The sequence below is a fragment of the Stegodyphus dumicola genome, chromosome 7 (assembly GCF_044657685.1).
Source record: "Stegodyphus dumicola isolate Sdum_Otavi_A_Nest chromosome 7, ASM4465768v1".
NCBI classification, from domain to species: Eukaryota; Metazoa; Arthropoda; class Arachnida; order Araneae; family Eresidae; genus Stegodyphus; species Stegodyphus dumicola.
In genome coordinates this window covers 104,003,878-104,024,473 of record NC_140774.1, presented here as the reverse complement: position 1 = coordinate 104,024,473, position 20,596 = coordinate 104,003,878, and the positions used below count along the sequence as shown (strand labels likewise).

General features: G+C 33.2%; 2 protein-coding genes across 5 annotated transcripts in view; both read right to left on the bottom strand.

The window, feature by feature from the left end:
* LOC118184495 (orexin receptor type 2-like) overlaps positions 1 to 20,596 on the bottom strand; it is a 590,403-nt gene that overhangs the window by 560,820 nt on the left and 8,987 nt on the right. The gene's annotated exons all lie outside the window — the stretch shown is intronic.
* On the bottom strand, positions 4,261 to 7,799 carry LOC118196526 (uncharacterized). Its single transcript, XM_035367992.2, has 3 exons — positions 7,632 to 7,799; positions 7,369 to 7,528; positions 4,261 to 4,871 (listed from the first exon to the last, which is right to left on the bottom strand). The coding sequence occupies exons 1-3, from the start codon at positions 7,774 to 7,776 to the stop codon at positions 4,514 to 4,516; spliced, it is 663 nt and encodes a 220-aa protein (XP_035223883.2). The 5' UTR covers positions 7,777 to 7,799; the 3' UTR covers positions 4,261 to 4,513.

Sequence of the window (20,596 nt, the reverse complement as noted above, 5' to 3'; positions counted from 1 at the left end):
AATTCAGGATATTAGCTTTTGTTCGATTCATTAACGATTCAGTGAAAGATGATATTTTATCCGTTACGCTAAAAATGGAAATATTTCTTCCTTTTAATTATAATATTTCGCGAAACACCTAATGACTGTTTACGGAACTTCAGTGTTCTGTGAATACAGTTTGGGAAACACTGTTGTAAAATATTTAGTCTGCTTTCAGCGCAAAGGTCAGTTTTGAATGGTTTCTATATGCTCCACATCCTCTGCGATTTCTTTGCCTTCTGAACTGATAATGATGGGAAGTCAGTATAGCGAAATGGTGCTTCAGAGAAAGTCCAACTTTAAAATATCCGCCATCATGTGGATTGCGGAAGTCGGTGCGTTGCGGCAAGCGGAAGATTCTAAAGGCCCGTCCACACGAGGACGCTCCCGACGTAGATAACGCAAGCGCATTTACGTTACCTGCGTAACAGCGTCCAAACGAGTACGCTTGCGACGAGTGCGTTTAACCAATAGAATTATTTGGCGCAAAATAATCACGTGACGCTGTCAGATCGCGTTGTTTCCCGGGTAAACGGAGCAGTTGTCTTTCTGTAAGTTTGCTACACGATGTCAGATTCAGATGATTTTTGGATAGATGAAACATTACTATTAAGTACAGTCATTAAGCAGCGGCAAAAACGTAAAAAACGGCGAGAATGGGTTCGAAAGATTTATTTAGAGCGACCTGTTCAAGGAGATTTTTTTTCTTTACTGCCTCGTATGCGAACCGATTATCCTGAATTATTTTTTAATTACTTCAGGATGAGTATCGACCAGTTTGATAGACTTGCAGCTTTAGTAAGCCCCTTGCTTATTAAAAATCAGACAAATATGAGAGCTCCACTGAGTCCAGAAGAAAGGCTGAGCATTTGTTTGAGGTAAGTTTGCATTTCCTATAAATATACTGAAAAATATTATAAAATATATCCTATAAATGTATGATATATAATAAAAAATATGTTAAAGTAAAAAATTTATTTAATTTGGGTTCTCTGCCTGGAAAAAAAAAATTCACTAAAAAATTGAGGAGTACTGAAGCCAGGCTCCAGCTGATTTTAAGCCGTGCTAAATTATGAATCAGATTAAAGGAAGAAATTTAAAAAACCCTTTAAGCAAGAAACTGCAGTACATTAATTATTTATTAGTTTTATTCTTGTTTATCATCAACTAATAATGGACTTGTAATTTAAATAAATTATTAACAATAAGGAAAATAAAAGAAAAATAGATTTCATAATTAAAAGTTTTTCTCTAAAAATTTAACTTCTAGCAGTTGGTCTGACAAACACTCTAATGCATGATACCCGTTACTTTTTGTTTTTTATTTAGAATATCAAACATTGCTATTTATTATTGATTGCAGGATTTTTGTTGTTGTTAAAAAAGCATAAATTCTATCATTCATTTGATTTCAATTATTCTGCAATATTTATATGAATGTCAAATGAGATAATCATTTTGATTTTTCTATTTCTTGCTTACCGACCTTTAAACCAAACACTCTCAGTCATTCAAGCCTGTCACTGACTATGTGACTAAAGCCTTTAAATGCTGGTCTTAGTTCCAGAGGTGTGGAACTTATTTAGGTGCATGTTTTTTCCCCCTCCCCATGGGTGTTTGCATAATTATTAGAACTACAAACGAACTCCTTTTATAAAGTTCTTCATGAAAGTTTTCCCCCTCCCATAATAGGCAGATATACCATTAAATGTTTATTGATGATGAATGAGGTAAATAAAATGTAAATAAATAATTCAACTTAAATTTTTATGTATGTGATTCTAAATTTTCAAATGGTGTATTTAGTACTATTTTATTATTGAAAGGTACATAGTTCATTGGTAATTTATGCAAATGAATTAATATGAATGCCTTTTCAGAAACACTATACAAGAATAAATATTTCAATGTTTGTAAAACACGTCTTTTTAAAAATAGGCAATGTAACAATTTTTATGATACTCTGTAATTTTTTTAGAAAAAGAGTATTATCTTGTGTTACATTACAGCTTTTTCTGAGTACATATACAGGGTGGTTCAAAACTATATGTCAAAAATGTAAAGGCAGGCAGAGGGGACCTGAATAAGCAGATTTCATATAGGAATGCATGTGTGGTAATGTCGCATTAAAGACTAGCACGTAAAGCAGTATGAATCACAGGAAACTGAAAAGACAAGTAAAGACAAAAGAAAAAAATTATTAACAGTTTACAATAGGCATTTGAAAGAGTGGCTACCAACAAAGACACAAAATTCAGTGGCGACACATGGATCAGCGTACTTTAGAAAAGACGTCAGGTATGTCGAGCACATGTCCAGCAACAACAGACAAGTGGGAAACAAGGATTACCTGCAGATGTGACTGGACTCCTGTACACGAAGCCTTTAATATGACCCCAAAAAGAAGAAATCGAAGCAGGTTAAATCAGGAGAACACAGTGGCCAGTTCCTCCCCATCCTATCCAATCCTGACATTCCCACTGAAGTGAGCTGGGGCTCCATCATGCTGGAATCACATTTGTCTGTAAACAGCTGGTTTAAGTAAGACCTCCCCGTAACATTGCTCCTTGTACATTCTTTGAACAGTTAATTCATTTCTTTATGCATACATGAAATGCATGTTGGCAAGCTCTGCTTTGGTGTAACGATGCATGCTGTTCGAAATCCATGCGGAAAACGAAGAATCCAGCTAGGACAGCGCTTTTATACGCCATACTCATCAGTCACTAAACAGGTCTTGATTTACTTAAAATAAAAGCAAATGATTCATCAAAATGGAAGATTTTCTTTCTTGATTGAAATATATATTTATTTCTCATCAGCAGTTCTAATATTAAGAGTCATTCTTTTTATTTAGAAACATCTACCATATTAAATATAAAGTAAATATTTTAGTGCATAACTCAATAAAGAATGTAAACTCTGATCGAAGTACTTATTTGCCAATTATGCTGAAATGATAAACTGTGAAATAATGCATTGGTAGATGTATTTTTAAAATAACTTGCTTTCAATTTGATATGTTTATAAATGTGTTGTGATTTATACTTTACATATATTTAATCTTTGTGATATATATTCTTTTTAGGCACCTTGCAACTGGAAACAGCTACAGTTCTTTGGCATATAGTTTTCGTGTTGGGAAATCTACTGTAGGAGTTGTGGTGCCTGAGACATGCAATGCTATATGGACAGCTCTTCAGCCGGTATATCTAAAAGAGCAAGAGAAAAGTGATTATGAGAGAATAGCTGTAGAATATGGCACAGTGTGGGACTTCCCAAATTGTGTTGGAGCTGTCGATGGCAAACATGTTGTCATTCAGGCTCCAGCACATGCTGGCTCTACCTATTTCAGTTACAAAGGGTCACACAGCATCGTTTTGATGGCTGCATGTGATGCTTCATATTTATTTACAATGGTGGACATTGGAAATTTTGGCAGAATCAGTGATGGAGGCATTTTCTCAGCTTCAAACCTTGGGAAAAAGCTTTCTCGTGATAAAGAATTTCTGCCTGGGTACAAAAAGTTACCAAAAAGCTCCAAATGTCTGCTACATGTCTTCGTTGGAGATGAAGCATTTGGACTGAAAGAAAATTTCATGCGTCCATATTCAGGTAGAAACTTAAGTAATTCAAAAAGGATTTTCAATTATAGGCTCTCCAGGGCAAGAAGATGTATAGAAAACACATTTGGTATTTTGACTGCTCGCTGGAGGATTTTACGGAATCCAATTATTGCACAGCCTCAGACAGCAACATTAGTTGTTCAGACATGTTGCTGCCTGCACAATTTCTTGATGAAATACGAGTCTATATCTCATAATTATAAATACTGCCCACCTAATTTTGCCGACAGACCCATGCTTGAGACAGCTAATGGACTCTGGCGAGATGATACATCTCCAAACAATGGTCTAGTGAGAATTCTTAGATTAGGGAACAATAACTATTCATTTTCCTCTGGATCTGTTCGTGATTTATTTTGTAGTTATTTTGAAAATGAAGGAGCACTCTCTTGGCAAAATAAAAGAATAGGTCTGACAGTGCACCCAAATTAAAGATAAATGTATGTAAATAATATTTTTTTTATTAAGTATAACATAGACAAATTAGGAATGAATGTAGATTCATTACAATAGTTAAGATGTGTATCATTATGCTGACATTATTGACATCTATTTTCTGTATACCTTTTTCAGATCATTCAGCTTTTATCATTGCTAAAAATTTAGTTTATACTTATTGCCGAGGCATTTTGTTGTCTTGTTCTGTAATGTACGATGCACTTTTATATTTTCCTGAAATGTCTATGCTGTGTACACGCTTAAAGTAGATTTTTTGTTTCCATTACTTAATTTAATAGGATGTAAAATTAGTTTTTATTTAAAGAAAATATGCATAACACTTAAATAATAATTTTAAAGTCATGTTAAGTATGATGCTCATAGTACATAGTCTTAAATAATAAAACAGAAATTAAAAACATAATTTTTTATTTTACATATTCTGCAATTAATTCCAACATTCTTCTTTTTAATTCATTTTTTTTTTCCCGTGGTACAGCACCAAAGTCATCACGGAGACTTAGTAGAAAGTGTTCATCATCTGATGTTTGGCTCCGTGATTTTAATCGTGCTGCTGCCAAATCTAAATAAGTCGACAATTTTGAATCGATGTCTTTTTTCTTTTGCTTTTTAAGTGGAGGTTCTAAAATCTCTCCACCATCTACAAGTTGGCTGCTGCATGCAGCTTCTTCATTTAATGATTCATCAAAATTTATGGAGTCATTAAATGACTCCATTGTGTCTTCGATAGGGAGTGAAGGCTCATCAATTATATTGCTCGTGGTCCTGTAAATAGAGGAAACATTAAGAGAAAATATAAATAAAATTAATATATATACATAAACATATACATTGTGTGTGTGTAACAATTTAGATTCATTTCATTTCAATTTTCATGTAAAGTAGCCAAACTTTGTTGGAAGAAGCTACATATTAAAATTAAGAATCATTTAATAGCCATAACTAGATATTTATAGTTTTTAAGAAGGTTGATATTGAACCCACAGAGGTCAATGAGGATCAAAAGGGTCGATTGCAAATATGCACCAACAATTTATAGGAATAATCAAGCCCCCATTGAATAAAAAAATGTATAATTAATTGTTTATTGATATAAAACTACACATGTGGTAAAGAAGAACACCATACAAAATAAATATAAGGGAAAAAATACATAAAAATTACTTAATAGAAGTTTAAAATCCCATTTTCAAAATGTATAAATTATTTATGCAAAAGTACAGTATAAAAGAATAAATGCAGGAACAAAGAAAACACAACCAAAAATATAACAATGCAAACTTTCTCAGAAAACGTATTGTTATATACAAGATGCTTGCAAAATTGGAAATTTAAATTTGTCAGTGGCTCATGGAACCTCTGAATTGCAATTTCAGATCAATATTTGATCTAGATTTTATGATGTAAGAAGAGTTGATTATATTGAAGGAGGATGTTCAAGCAGAAGTCTTATTCAAAATGGAAGTTTAGGAATTAAATATTATCAAAGAGAAATATTCCAAAATAAAAGTTATCACATAATGTTATCGAGTTTCCCTTTTTTTTTAACGTAGTAGATGTACTCTTTAGTCAAGATGAGAATTTTCAATGTAAAAAAAGAAATAGGCTGAGCATTTTCGAATGAAGAAGTAGTCTTAATAAGAACCAAGCAGTTTTATGCCGAACACTTAAAAAAATGCATCATTACATCAAGTGCAGCATTTGCATTAATTAAAATGGAACTTTTCTGTAATGTTGTTTCTAAAAACTTGTTTACATTTGTAAAATTAAATATAATAATAATAGAGAAAATAATATAAAATAAATCTAATAAAAAAATTTTGGTATATCGGTCTTACAGCAGTCTACCCCCCCCAAGACATAAATCACTAATCGACTGAAATATCTTCTAGAAATCTTGTCGTGTGTTCTTATACCTCACTGCATATTACATCTCAGTTGTTTACCAATTAAATTTAGGGGTACTATAAGCCAACACAGATATATCAGTGCATTGATTACCAATTAAATTTAGGAAAATGCTATAATAAAGATGTATCAATTTTTCTTGAAACTTTTGTTTATATTTCAATATGTTATCGTTAAGTTATACGGTTTAATCCTAGTATCCTGTTCACACGGGATTTGGCGACTTTATGATGAGCAGTAAAAACGGGGCATATACGATGAAGTATTAACGGGTCATTTAAAGAATATATATAGTTATACATAGAACGTTGTTTGGGTCATTTTTGGTGTTGGCGATAATTTTCAAAATCGCGTCAAGGCTGTAGCGTATACTAGGATTTTACCAGTTATGCTTGTGCAGTTATTTGTATTATGATTATGTTTCATGCCACATATAATAGAGAAAGCATTGAAGAAAACCATCCTTTTAAAGGAAGTCAAAGCAAAAAAAAAAAGTTTGGAATCCCTGCACAAGAGCTTTTGCATAAAAAAAGTAATTTAGTTTTCTGAAACAATTAACTTAAGCTTTAAATTATTTTACAAACTGGAGCAGAAGATATCCCCTCCCTCTCCTCCAGTATACGTTACATATATTCATAGTGCTGTTAAGAATATGAATGCAACATCTGTTGATACATGTCATTTCTGCTGTCATACAATGTCTATATGAAATGTAGCATATGCACAGTAGTAAATTCCATAAATGGAACTTTTGTTTCTTAATTTGATGCTAAGTGTGCATCAAGCAGTTTCAAATTGCTTAATGCTATTAAACACAATGTAATTTAAAATTAATTTGATGATTGATAACAAGGCATGTCATAAAAAAATTTCTGTTTCAAATTGTACTTAAAAAATGAAATCGTTTCTTATAGCATGAGCCACATTTAAGGACCTTCCAAAATAGTTTTCATGGCTTCTTCCACATGTGTCTTTCTCTTATTCAAAACTGCACTTCCAAGGTGTTTCTCTTTTACATATATAGCTTAGTTAAAATAATCTGTAAGCAACCTATTAAATTTTATATAAATTTCCTTAAATAAATACCATTTTGAAAAGCAGTTATAAAATTCTTAACAACTTCAGGAATATTTTGAGCCTTACAAAAAGTATTCTCACTTGTTAATGTAGTTACAAAATTCCCTTAGCAAATTTATATAATAAACAATATCAGAACTATACATTTAAAGATGTAATTCAATTTTATTATTTCAACTACAAAAGTAGAGAATATATATCGCATAGCTGTGATATTTTTAAATATACAGAATATAGTAATCGTTTTAAAATATTAAAAGTTGTTAGAAATACTTACGGTCGATGACTAACTGTATCTCTTAAAAAAGATAATTCCTCATACAATCCAAATTTTGGAGTTGTAGCTTCAGAGCCACTCCTATTTTTTGATTTTAGAGCCTTGCACTCCCTAACATATCTATCACGCAGACATTTCCATCGATGTCTGATAGTATTAACTGAAAATAAGCATATTATAATCATTAGTAAGCATACGTTTCATATCACAAAAAAATATAATATATGCAAAAATGTTCCTTGAAATATATGAAACAGACTTACCGTCGTATCCTATACTATTCGATATTTTTATCCAGATTAGTTCTTTTCTTTCTTTATTGCGATAATCTTTGAGTTTGTGATCCCATAACAGTGGGTATTGTCGAATCTCGTTGATAAGTATTTCGTCGTTAAACGCAGCCGCCATGTTGAAAGCTGTAAACAAAACTTTGGAGCAGATCATGACACGTGATCCGAATTCAGTGAGCTATTGGCTAAACGCGCGCGTCGCGGGCGAAAAAGCTGAACAGGAGCGTCCTCAGTTTTACGTCTTCTGCGTCATGCGAATTTACGCCGGCGTCAAAAAAGTTACGTCAACTACGTCGGGAGCGTCCTCGTGTGGACGGGCCTTAATACTCCTCTCTGGGGGAGATTTTAATGTGAGCTCACCTGCTGCCTAATATGCAGGTAATGTGTTGAGTACGTTAAAAGTGCTTCCGGTATAAGCAGAACACTTGTAACATTATTATTATTGTTGTTATTATACTCAACACTTCAACAGAATATTTTTGGTGGATTATTTCTGATTGTTCTTTTATGTACGAAAAACCAATGCATATGATACATATACATATTTCTACCTTAAAATATTTACATTTAAATATCCATCCACTGAGATTCTTAATAAAATATAGACGAATATTTTTGCAGAAGCATTTATTTATTTATTTATTAAATTTAAACTATTTAAATGCAACTAGAACAAGCAAGATGTTTATCAAACATTTCTACAGTTAAGATTAGTCAAGGAAGAAATTTGCTGGAATTTTTCCCCTGAATTCTCTGTACATATTCTCCTAATTTTAGATTGAAAAGCAAGCAAAAATGCTTTTAATATTTAGAGAACTATGCTTGAGCAGTTCTAGTATGGTGGACAAGACCATTGTCGCTGATGAAAAATCAATTACTCTCCATAAATGTAGTAATATTGTCAAAGAGAGTTCGTTGGTAGTATTTGCCAAATAATCTTAAGGGTATAAAATGACTTTCTAGGAATGAGCAAGTTCATTCGTAGTAAAATAACTTGCTCACTATACTATCATATCTTGAAAAATAGCTTTAACCATACTTTACTAGTCTGAGACTGCTAGCATAATTTCTGACAATCTCTGTCGTAAGATCCAAATGTGTTTATAAATGAATTGTCCAGCTTTTCCCAGAAAATAGTGATTTCCCTTACAGAAAATCACTGCCAACTAATCTTATAATTATCTGTGTTTATTTCAGCAACGTATTAGTCGAAAGTAATCCTGATTAAATTTATCAGTAGACCATTACTCACAGCAACGCTAATTTACCTCATGTGTCTTCGAACACTGATCTTAACCCATTTTCTTAGACTCATTTAGGTCTTTTAGGAAAGAAAATTAGGGTGCTTTTACCATTTTACCTAGACGGAAATTTCTTCTTCTGAAAACTAAACGAGTCTGTGCCTTTTCTTCTTCTAGTCAGAGATATTAAAATCAAGTAAATCTAAATTTTTCTTTTCTAAACAATATTAACAACGATTATATACTTGTAGTAAAAATAGAAAGTTGCAAGAAAAATGCTTGATAGGGACGAGCAATGAATTAAAACATATATAGATTTCCCTTTCGCGTCAAACAAGAAAGATTAGATTCTGATTATTGGATGGCCCGATAACGGAAATCCGTAACTGCTCTATTTTAGCTATATAAAATATTTGGTAAGAAATAATTTCCGAGTAGAAAAATGGCATCTATTCTGCAAATAGCTAAATAATTTTCGGATGGCATGTATTCTGCAAATATAGGCATAGAAAAATGGCATGTATTCTGCAAACAGCTAAATAAAGATTGAATATTTAAAAAGCGTGTATTCAAGGATACATACAGCTGTAAATAATTATAGTTATTTGCTTTTATTTTTTATATATTTTTAATTTGCTTTAATGTTTAATTAATTTTTCACTTGTTTAATACACAATGAATCATAATTTCATACTTGTTGCTTGTGTATTTCACTTAATCATTAATCTGTGAAAATTTACTGTGCTTATATGTATTTATTTTATATATATTTCCATACAGGTTTAAATTTTGAGTTCACAGACATTGAAATTCGAAGATGAGTTCAAGCAAAATATGAGATATAAGCGAAACTCTTCCTAGCGGGTCTTGGAGAATTCTCGGAGAACTTTTGTCGCTTAGTTGTGGTCATTTGGTTATTTCTCGCCAACGTGGCAGTATTCTATAACAGGAAAATTCGTTTTAAACGCGTCGGAAGCAATTTTTTTTTGGTAATTTCAAGATGTCCTCACAATCCACCTGAGCAGAAGTCTACATACAAGATTCGATTGGAGTCTCAGCTCAGTTTAGAGTCATAAACTTGTAGGGTTTCTCACTCTTTTTTGGCTAAAGTATATGTCGAGGAACCTAGTGAACTGTTAAGCGACTTATTGCTAAGTTCCAATAACTAAAGACGTAGTCTCAAGACTGGTTAACTACCCTTTATTTCATGCAAAATAAGATGAACAGTTGACCCCTTTCTCGGGCTTACAGCAAAGCCTCAACTCGGGCATGAACTCAAAAAAAGAATAAGAACAAAACTATAATTAACTAAGAGAGACTTAGCCGAAGCTAAACACAAGATTTAACGTAGTTGGCCTTTAATTTAAACTAGTCGGCGAATAATAAAAGGCGCCTAATATACGACAGAGGGTAACAGCTTCAAGACAGATTTAGCCCGAAGGCAAAGACGTGCTACTCAAGATTCTTAGCTCTCTCCCACGAAGTGAGTTGAACCTTCCTTAAATAATGCTTCTAACTCATTTGTATTCAACACGAGTCTAAAACCTCTTTCTTGTAAAAGGAGTTGTAAAAGGAAACAAGAATTGATAGGAAAGTGACTTTAAAATTAAAATAACAGTTATAAAATTAAAAAATACCTTACAAGCTGTTGTTTTGCTACGGAGCTTCCCATTCGGCAACTGCAGGTTTGGAGTTTTTTTTAGCGAGCAATTTAATTTCTCTGATCAGCAGAATTCCTTTCATATCAACGAGAACTTCTGCTTCTTTTTACGGTCTCATGACCTATTTACATGCGTATATTTTGCAATTAGAGCTCTCATTTATTTCAATGAAATTTGGCACACTTAGTGTTATGTATCAGCATGTTAAATTTAAAATTTTAAATGTACTAAAATGATGATGGCTATAATTTTCCTTTAGTTTTCATACCAAAACCAATTTCAGTTTCTATAGTTAAATTTATTAAGGATTTTGTTAAAAAGACACGTTTCAACGATTTTATGAATCCAGTTTAATAACTATGATGCCCTCTGTCAGTTTAATTAACTAAGATATACCATACTCCAAAATGATGCTCCTGCTGGTGAAATGATTGATATCTCAGTTCATTACAAATTACACTACTTCAAAATCTGGACCACTTCAAAATTGAATAAAAATGCCTATTCAAAATGCCAATTAAATTCTAGAATAACATCGAAGACTACGAAAATCACTTATACAGTGATACAACTCATCCCTTTTGGACATCAGTACTCTCGTCAGCACTTAACTGCTATAAAAATCTGTAATTCATAAAATCTGTAATTCAGTTTTGATCTTAAATTAGAAATCTCCACTTACAGTAGTAAACTCTAAGTATGTATGTTTTCATCCATTCTCCAATCTACGCGTCATTGTTACAACTTTTCATGTAAAAATTGGATATTTTGTTGAATTAAATTAAAGCGAGAAATATGAACCCTCCCCCACTCCCAAAACAGCATACGATTTGAGATAATTTCTGCCACTTCTTTTATGGTAAAAAAGGTGATAAAAATTTTTAAGTTAGAAATTTTGGACATGTATACAAATTGCATTTTCCCCTAAAAAAATAGGTTCGAATCACGGCGAAATGGCTGGCTGCATGGGCGTTTTCACAATCTTTGTCATATGTAACATGTGTACGAGCCACTTTCCCTTAGAAAGTCCTCCATAAAGGCATCTCTTCCACCTTAGTAAGATAGTCCTCGAATGCATTGTCATAATCAAATAAACCAAACTAAACCTACGCTAAAAAAATTCGTTACACAGTCTAAAATTTTCCATTTTCGAAGTGGCGGTTACAAGTATATTTTTGTTACGTTTCTTCTTCGGTTGCACATAATACTAGCTTTTTTATAAGCAGATATTTGAAACATTTCGCATAAAATCACTGTCACTTCACTAAACATATTTGCTTGCTGTTATCTCAATGTAACTTTCTAGTAATTCACATAGTATTTCAAATACCACGTTGTAACCTTACCTTATGTTAGTCTAACCAGTTATTATGACTTAGATCTTTACTGTTACTTTTTCTTTCCGTTTCCCTACCAGAATGCAGATAAGACTTAGTGTATTTAAGGTGACGTTCTTGGATTGTTCTCTCTACCTAACGTTATTAGGTTTCTCTAGCTTAGATAAGATTGTATATTGGAATTTTGATTGCCCTCATTTAAATTGTTACGCCGATGAGAAGGTTTATAACCGGACTTCGCGTTAAACAAATTACATAGTCTTTAACTGATAGACTTAGATTAAAGTATTTGAAATTTACTATTATTTTAAATTACATCGCCACAAGTGATTGGCTGATTTGTCAAGCACGAGACGTACATTTATGTTGCAGTTATGATATATTAAAAAGATTTATTTTAAAATCTTCTCAAGACTTTAAAGTTCTTTTCAGACGAAGCGATAATTCATTTGGTTTAAACTATTTCTAATGATATCTCTACCACTCACAATCCAAAATCCAAAATCTATGCCGTATGATAGAAATGAGTAGTTGTGTACTTGCGTGAAGATACGTGTCATGATAATGTTTAATAAACAAACCCGTAATATTACAATTCTTAGGTAAAATCATAGGATGTTTCTGATTATTTGAAACTGCAGAGTTTCTGAGTCTTCCACCTACACGCATTGTCCCTGAGGAATCTGAGAAAGGATTTAAAAACAGTAGTTTACTTGATGTCTTCAAGGGTTTATCCGATTCTAACTGAAAATTCGGCTCTTTGTTACAATCCTACCAATCATAAAAGTAATTTCACAAAGTTCTTCAGTAGTTAAATAACCCTTTATACGCTCTGCAGGTAACTTACTGCAATTATTTCTGAATCTTATACACTACACTAACTCGACATAGCTATAACCAAGATGAAAACTTTGAAAATATATTAGGCTCTTCAAATTTGAGAACATTTGAAATAAAACTCTTTTTCAGTTCCCTCAACATAACTTCATTCTATAATGCTGCACTTAAATTTTGCTTTACATGATCTATAGATTTGTTTAACTACTGTGGTGCCTTTATCCATAACTCGCATTGTAAAAATTATGATGGTATAAGACCTCTGGTCCCCACAGTCCGCAGGATTCTCGTTTCCAGCGACATAATTCCATTGAATACTTGGAACAGCTTCCTGAATCTTCGCAACCCGATTTGCTATAAAAGGTAGCCAACGGTGAGGCTCGAACGAAACCCATGCCAATGTAACCCGTGAATCGATCCTTACGTAAGTACTGTTAATCGGCAGTTCTGTAGATGATAATACTGCATGTAAGAGGTTGGTAAAAGTAACAGCTTTAGTCTTGGAAGAGACTGGGTTTTTAAAGGAGCTACTCTGGATTTTGATGTCAGAAGGCTAACCTTTGACTGAAGAATCAGAGCTGATGGTTCTGAGATAGATGACTGTACAGTAAGCTCTTTCTGAAGCCTCACAAACGGCATGAATTTCTATAATTATTGCCTTCGGACTCAAAACATAGCTCGGAATTTGTAAGCTTGATAGTAATTCTATGTAGAAACGTTTCCACTTTTTACTTATTATCTTGTCAACAATTTCATTCCAACCAAGCTGTAAACTCCACAACTCTGTAATAATATTTTCGCGTATATTATTGTTCGCGCTAACCATCCCATTGGATCAAAGATTTTGGCTACCTCTGATAAAATAGTCCTCTTGGTAAATTGTTTATCACTTATGCATTCTGAAAAATGAAATGTATCAATAGAGGTATTCGAATTAATGCCCAATACCTTCACTTCTTTATTACTGGTTATTTCCAGAAAAATACTGGATTCTTGTAAGCACTCGGGAATAATCTCTAAAATAGCTGAACTGTTCGATATCCACTTCCTTAAGCTGAATCCACCCTTTTCCATGATTTCATTCAGCTTTTGAACTAAAACATTCGCTTACTCTTCACTTCGTGCCCCTCAAAGCAAATCATCAACATAAAAGTCGCGAATATCTTAAGCGGAATGGCACGCTTCCATTCCATTCCATTCCGCGGCCACAAAACGGTTGGCCACCACTGTCCTAGAGGCTACTGGTTTACCTTCTTCGCATTTAATCCTTCCCCCCCCTTCAAAAGAGGTAAAGCGATATCTACGTCTAAAAATATATCAGCAGGCCACACTTGTAGATCTGCTAACATTAAATCATTATATTCCTCAACCTACTTCTTATCTATTGTAACACGCGGCAAGGTTCCAATCATTCTATTGGTGATAAATACTGGTGTTTTGTATTTTTTATTTCTTGAGCAGATTTTAAAGATTTCATAAGTTTTTTCATTAATATTACATATATTTTTATATGTATTCGTTGAGACTGATGCTGAAAATGAATGTCCAAAGCTCATGATTTCTATTTGCTTCAATAACGTAGGATTTTTTGGGAAAAAACATTTTATAAACAACACAAGATCATTTGAATCAGCTATTAATAGCGATACAACTGCGTAAAAAAAGACAGTTCTAAATCTTCCGTTCAACTGGGCCGATTGACGAAATTCAAATTGCGTTTTCCATGTATCGAAATCGCGACTTATGATATATATTAGATTTATATATAGCATTGTTCTAATATAGACCATTTTGTCACAAAATCGGACTATTTCTGAAATGACATGCCATTTTTTCCCATATTTCGATTCTACGACTCAAATTAAGCCCAGATATTAAATTTTGTAATTTCTGGAGAGAAATTTATGGAGAAATTCAAAAATTTCTCTTGGCAAATTTTTTTCAGTTTGCGCCAAGAATAATTCACTTGGCAAACTTCTTAATTTATAGCAACGTATTTTCCTTTGCCTTTTTTCTTTGTGCATGAGCGGGGGGGGGAAAAGTCATAGTTCATACTTTCAAATAATTTTAACAAAGTGCGTACACCACATTTTCGTTATTATAGCTTATAATAAATATGCAAAATTTCAAAACTCTTCAAAATCTAAATTCACATATATCCTAGGAAATTTTGAATAAAAAAACTGTAATTCTTGCAGGTGTACTTAGAAATCCATCTACTTTAAGATGATGGCAAAACTTTTATAGGTTACAATTCAATTTGTTTTCGAAAAGATTATAAAAATTATTTAAAAATAAATCATAAAACATTGGGAAATTTATTTGGAATGAACTTAAATTTCTGGAAGAAGGAATCAAGTAAGTTTAATAAAAAAATAGTGCGGGAATCGTGCCTAAACGAAGCACCAGATGTCGCTATCTATCTCTACTCTGTAGGAACTTTCCAGGTAAACACATCTTCACTTGGTTCGAGAAGTCCGACAGAAGCGGTCTAACAGAACGCTCGCGAAGGAGCTACAACTAGACGCTTACCGGTCGCGCGTAGACGATCGGATTTGGAACTTATATAAAGTGACTGCACGTAGGTGGTCAGCTGGGACTTTTACATCTCCATACTGGAACCAGTGTTGTGATTACTCTTCTAAACATATTTAATCCATTTGTACATACTCATTCCGTTTATCTTTTTTTCTATGAACCAGGAATAAAAAACCTGATACTTTGAATCGTGAGTGTGATCTCTGTTTGATGATAAGACGTCACCCTCACAATAGATATTAATAAATATATGTAAAATTCAATTAACATTGAGGTGCAAAGATTTTGAAGTTAATTTTTTAAAAACTACTCATGCGATTTTTACAAAGTTTGACATAATTTGAGTCGTAGAATCGAAACATAGAAAATGTTGGCATTTCATTTCAGAAAAAGTCCGATTTTGTGTCAAGATACCTATAGTAGAACAATGCTATATATAAATCTAATTTATATCCTGAGTCACGCTTTCGAGGCATGAAAAACGCAGGTTGAATTTCGTCAATCGGCCCAGTAGAACGGGAGATACAGAACGGTAACATTTTTTCTTCGCAGTGTATATAGCAAATTTCTAGCTTGTACATCCTTGTTTAATGAAAATGAAGCTAAAGTTATTGTGAAGTGCTTTTCACACAGGTTTCAGCAGTCAGCGAATTAATTTGACAAACCTAGTCATAATACTGGGATATGCTTTCTTCCGTACCATTCCAAAATAATAGATTTTTCCCCAAAAATTTCCAAATTGCAAATTTGGATAACCGCGTAGTGAAACTTAATTAAGATAATTTCTCCCCAATCTTTTCCTAATAGAAGTTCTGTGAAATAATGCATGTTGTATTTTAGATTGTTTTAAAATCCATCATAGTTATTTTGCATTTGGATGCTTAATTATTTTATTATATTAAATATTTTGAATTTCTGTGATAATTAATAACAGAAAATTATAGTTTTATTAGAACCAGAAATATCGTCTAATGAACTTAAGGTGTTTCTAGGAATTTTCTGCTAAATTTAACAGTTTTCTAGAAGGTAAAGATTAATTTGCAAACTAACTAACGAAAGGATTTGTGAGATGATTATAAAAATTCCTTTCATTCTATAGTAAAATTATTAAAGTAGAATGGGTATATAGTCGCAAGATGATCAAATGTTCTCAAAATTGAAAGTGCGATATTAATAGTTTCGCTTTGAAGATGATTTTAGTGATATCTTCCATACAGCTCAAATTATTTTTCACTGTTTTACGCAACTGTATTATTTGCCTATCGTTCTAAAACTTTAACAAGGATCCTTTTCCTTTCCTTCCGTTTTTTAATTGGGATTCCGAACACGAGTTTGTGACTCAGAATAATGTTTGCAGATCAGGAATTATTTGTTATGCGTTTCCCTTTTATCGACTTGTTTACTAACGTTTTGCTTTTTGAAATTTTTTTCTTCTCTAATAACAATTCTTTAATTAGGAAGAAATTCTATAAGCTTGTGAAACGTTTAAGAAAATGTTTAAAATAATAATGGTTGAGAATTTGTTTGCTTTCATTCAAATACGTGATTAGAACGTATATGAATAAAAAAAGAAACAAAATGGATTTTTAAAACATGTTTTCAGTCGGAAACCATACAGAAATTGTTCAGCTGATGAAATAGATTTCTTTGAAGCATTTCTTATGCCTAGAAAATTGAAAATTTTAGTATCTTCTCGCTAGATATTGTTATTATTATTTGTTTGTTATACTATATGTGACATTATATTTATGTATTCAAATTTAGTGCATCGAACAAGTAACCTTTTCTTCTGAGACAGAAAATTTCTTCTTGATATCCATATAAATGTGCTGAGTCCCTTGCTTGTTCAGAAACTCATTATAAACAGAAAAATCATTATAAATATGATCCATGCAGTCTCTTCTTATAATATATAGCAAGAAATTCAATTTCTTTATGCACTAAACAATTTAACACACAAATCTTGCACCTACGCATGAGGCGTTTTGTATTACTTTTGTATTGTAGTTTAGACCAATATATGTATGTTTGGAGAGCTAATGCGCTACTTTATAATAGTAAAAATATTATCCATTCTTTAACATTAAATTGCCTCCTAATACGTTCAAAACATCGATAGGAATACTAAGGATTACTCTAATATGTGCGGTAACATAAAATCATGGCTTAAAACATACAGAAATAAAATTTTTGATTCTCTTTAATTACCTGATTGAAATTATTAGATTAATTGCTTCATTTCCCGAAAGGTTATTGGAATTCTTTTTTGAAGTATTCTTGTAAGAAAATTTTAAAAATAGAAATTCTTTTTACAAAATTATCCTACATGAGAATTAATTATGAATTCAATGAAAAGTTTAGTCTTCTGTTTTGACCTTCCACTGCTATAAAAATAACCCTCTATCGCTGGGCAAATAAAAAGTTCGGAATTCAAACCATAAAAACACGAAATGAAGACAAATAAAGGCAAATATTTGAAAGGAAATACAACAAAAAATAGAAGTGTCTTCTTTTCTCATAAACTTCAGGCTTTCCTGAATAGCAACAATGCGAAAAGAATATTTCCGAGATTTAACCGATGCAAAAGAAGTACCACCCTCTCGAAACAACGAATAGGCATTCACAGCAGATCCTGGATCATAATATTTCACAGAATGCTATTCGACTTATTTTTAAAAGATAAAAAGCGCGTTGCTGAGCAAACCAAAACCGAAAGAACAAATGGTAAAGAAAGAAACCTACATCTTGAAGCACAAAAGATATCAAAACTAGGTTTATGGCCAAATAATAACGTTAAAGTGTGAAATGATTAAATGATAGCCTCATTCTCTTGCAGAACATGAAGAAATCAGTATTTTGCGAATCTGTTATGTTTGTAAATAGCTGCAGAAATGTGCTCAAGCATTGAAAAATGTGCAGTTAGAATACGTCAGTGAACGGTGTGTTCACACGCTGCGAAACTTCATCTGGCGTAAAAAAGGCCTGTGAAAGTTGGGCTACTCGTTTACCACTCTTCGAGCAGATGTGTTCAATGGGTGATATATTAGGAGTATGGACGGATTAAGACTGTAGGAGCGATCAAGAAAGCATTGAAAAATAGAACGTGGCATGTCACACTTATCCATGATTCATGCTACTAAAATTCAACCCCATGCAAGCCCTGAAGTTAAGAGATGATAAGAGGCTTCAGAAAATGTAGCGTTAGCTGTGTAAGTGACTTCTAAGCGTATTAGGCGGGTGCGGAAATAAAATTTAATGACACTGCTCTCCATAATCGGATAACATTCTACTCCAAGTCGGGTTTGGTAATGCATAAAGCAATTGTCATAACATGTGTCATATCCATGCCATCGAAATCGAGTACGCCATCGCCGTGTTTTTATTGGAATCCAGTAATATCTCTATTTTGCGGTGAGGCTCAGCTGATCCAGTCATTTGTTCATATCGAAGGTTTAAATTATCGAAGGTTTAAATTAATATTTCAAACAGCTTATGCCAGTAATCTATCAATTGAAATGACAACAATGGACGCTTTACATGCATTTGTTCACATCCTCTGTGAACGATGTTGAATGATACTTGCTGTTATTGTGCAACAGTCTCGAATTCTCGTTCTTCGTTTCTTGATACTGGCGTAAACTCCGTTACTTCCACATGCACAGCGTGCCTACCATCTCCGTTCGGTGGAGTAACAAGGCTAGGGCAAACGTTGACATCGGTTGATCGATTCCAATTTTTACCATCGATTCCATACTCGCTTTCATGAGCACCGATTTCTCGGAAGGATAATCCATAATATTTTTTAATTAAATATTTTCAGTCAAATTCAAATAGTTGATCTAATGACTTCCGTTATTTAAATTTTTTTAAAAAACGTTAAAAAGAATTCTTTTTTTAGTTTTTAAAAATTTTTTTAGTTATTTCCTACTCAACGAACAGCAGGAAAACATATAATTCCCACACTTCAAAGAACTACTATTCTCTCTTTTTTTTCTTGATTGCACTAATGGCGCATGTGCCGAGTCACTTAATTAAAGTTGCTATGGTTGGCATAATTTCAGCTGATGAAAGTCGGCATAGTATGGTGTTCGAGTAGATAAACAAATGGCAAAGAAATGGGGTGGAAAAGTGTTTTATTTACGGATAGTCTTACAAAGAATGGGAAAATCAGTAGGTGGTAAAGGCATCCCCGGCAGTTATACTCAGTTTCGCATGGAGTCTATTAAGATGCCATTGTCTCTCTGCAATAGATTGTACCACAAATGGTGTAACTGGTCAGCGAGTTGGGACGCATTTGCACACGTCTGAATTTAGGTGCCCAACATGTCCCTACATGGTCGACAGGCAACATGTCTGGAGAACTGGCAAGCCAGTCGAAGACATTGTTAAGAAGGTTGTGCTGTATGTGGCCGAGCGTTGCGCTGCTGGTAAACATGACCCTGACGACCTGCTCGTATAAGCAGTGTGATCGGATGCAAAATGTCAGGGTGGTTGCGAGCAGTCAAGATTACCTCGCAGCAAGACTAATGATCGCTATGGCAGTCAGGGTGACTAACCACTATATCGGCTCAGCGACTCTCGAAGAGGTCATCCAGATGGCATTGGCAAGCTAGGGAAAATTCGTCCTTGGTCGTGAGAAGACGCGTTTATGGACTACAAAGCTGTTTTAGTACGTCTAATATCTATGCGTTTTAATTAAATCTTTATTTTTTGATTTTCATTACGCCTTTAAAGTGATGTATGGCGTTATAACCCAGAAATTACAACAACGACACTAAAGTGAGAGTGTACAGATTTCGTAAACAACCGGATTTATTACAAATAATGTTTAAAATTGACACTAAGAGAAAATTTTACCACTTCGAAGTATTCTAGGGTAAGTTAGAGAGGTAATGGTATTACCAAGTCTGTATCCGGTTGCGTGTATTGCTATATAGTATAGTTAGTATTGTAGTATAGTTAGATAAAAGCTAGAGCTTTTGGCACTAATCCTGTATGGGTCAGCGACCCGGGTCTGATCCATTTCTCCAGCTTTATAGCGTAATAATAACATATTTAATATTTGATTTTCCGGCACATTCCAAAACAAAATTAATTTATTCTCAAGAGATATTTTGAGTACTTCGAACTTTAATTTAGACTAACTGTTAGGGGGCATACTGTTCTTAATTCTTGCAAATGCATTGACTGCCCCTCTTTTTCAGTTCGAAATGATAACAGATCTTTTCGCAGTTTTTAAAATGCTCAGATCCCAGGCAATATTTAAAGCTGTGATATCAATATGCATTCTTCAGTTGTTAGTGAAAGCATTGCTTCGAGATACA

What these genes read in the sequence shown, in the direction of transcription:
- LOC118196526 (XM_035367992.2), bottom strand. Translation starts at nt 7,776, where the DNA reads ATGGCGGCTGCGTTTAACGACGAAATACTTATCAACGAGATTCGACAA. An exon ending in GAATAGTATAGGATACGACG is followed by an intron (nt 7,529 to 7,631) that starts GTAAGTCTGTTT and finishes GCTTATTTTCAG; the next exon opens with TTAATACTATCAGACATCGA. An exon ending in GATACAGTTAGTCATCGACC is followed by an intron (nt 4,872 to 7,368) that starts GTAAGTATTTCT and finishes CTCTATTTACAG; the next exon opens with GACCACGAGCAATATAATTG.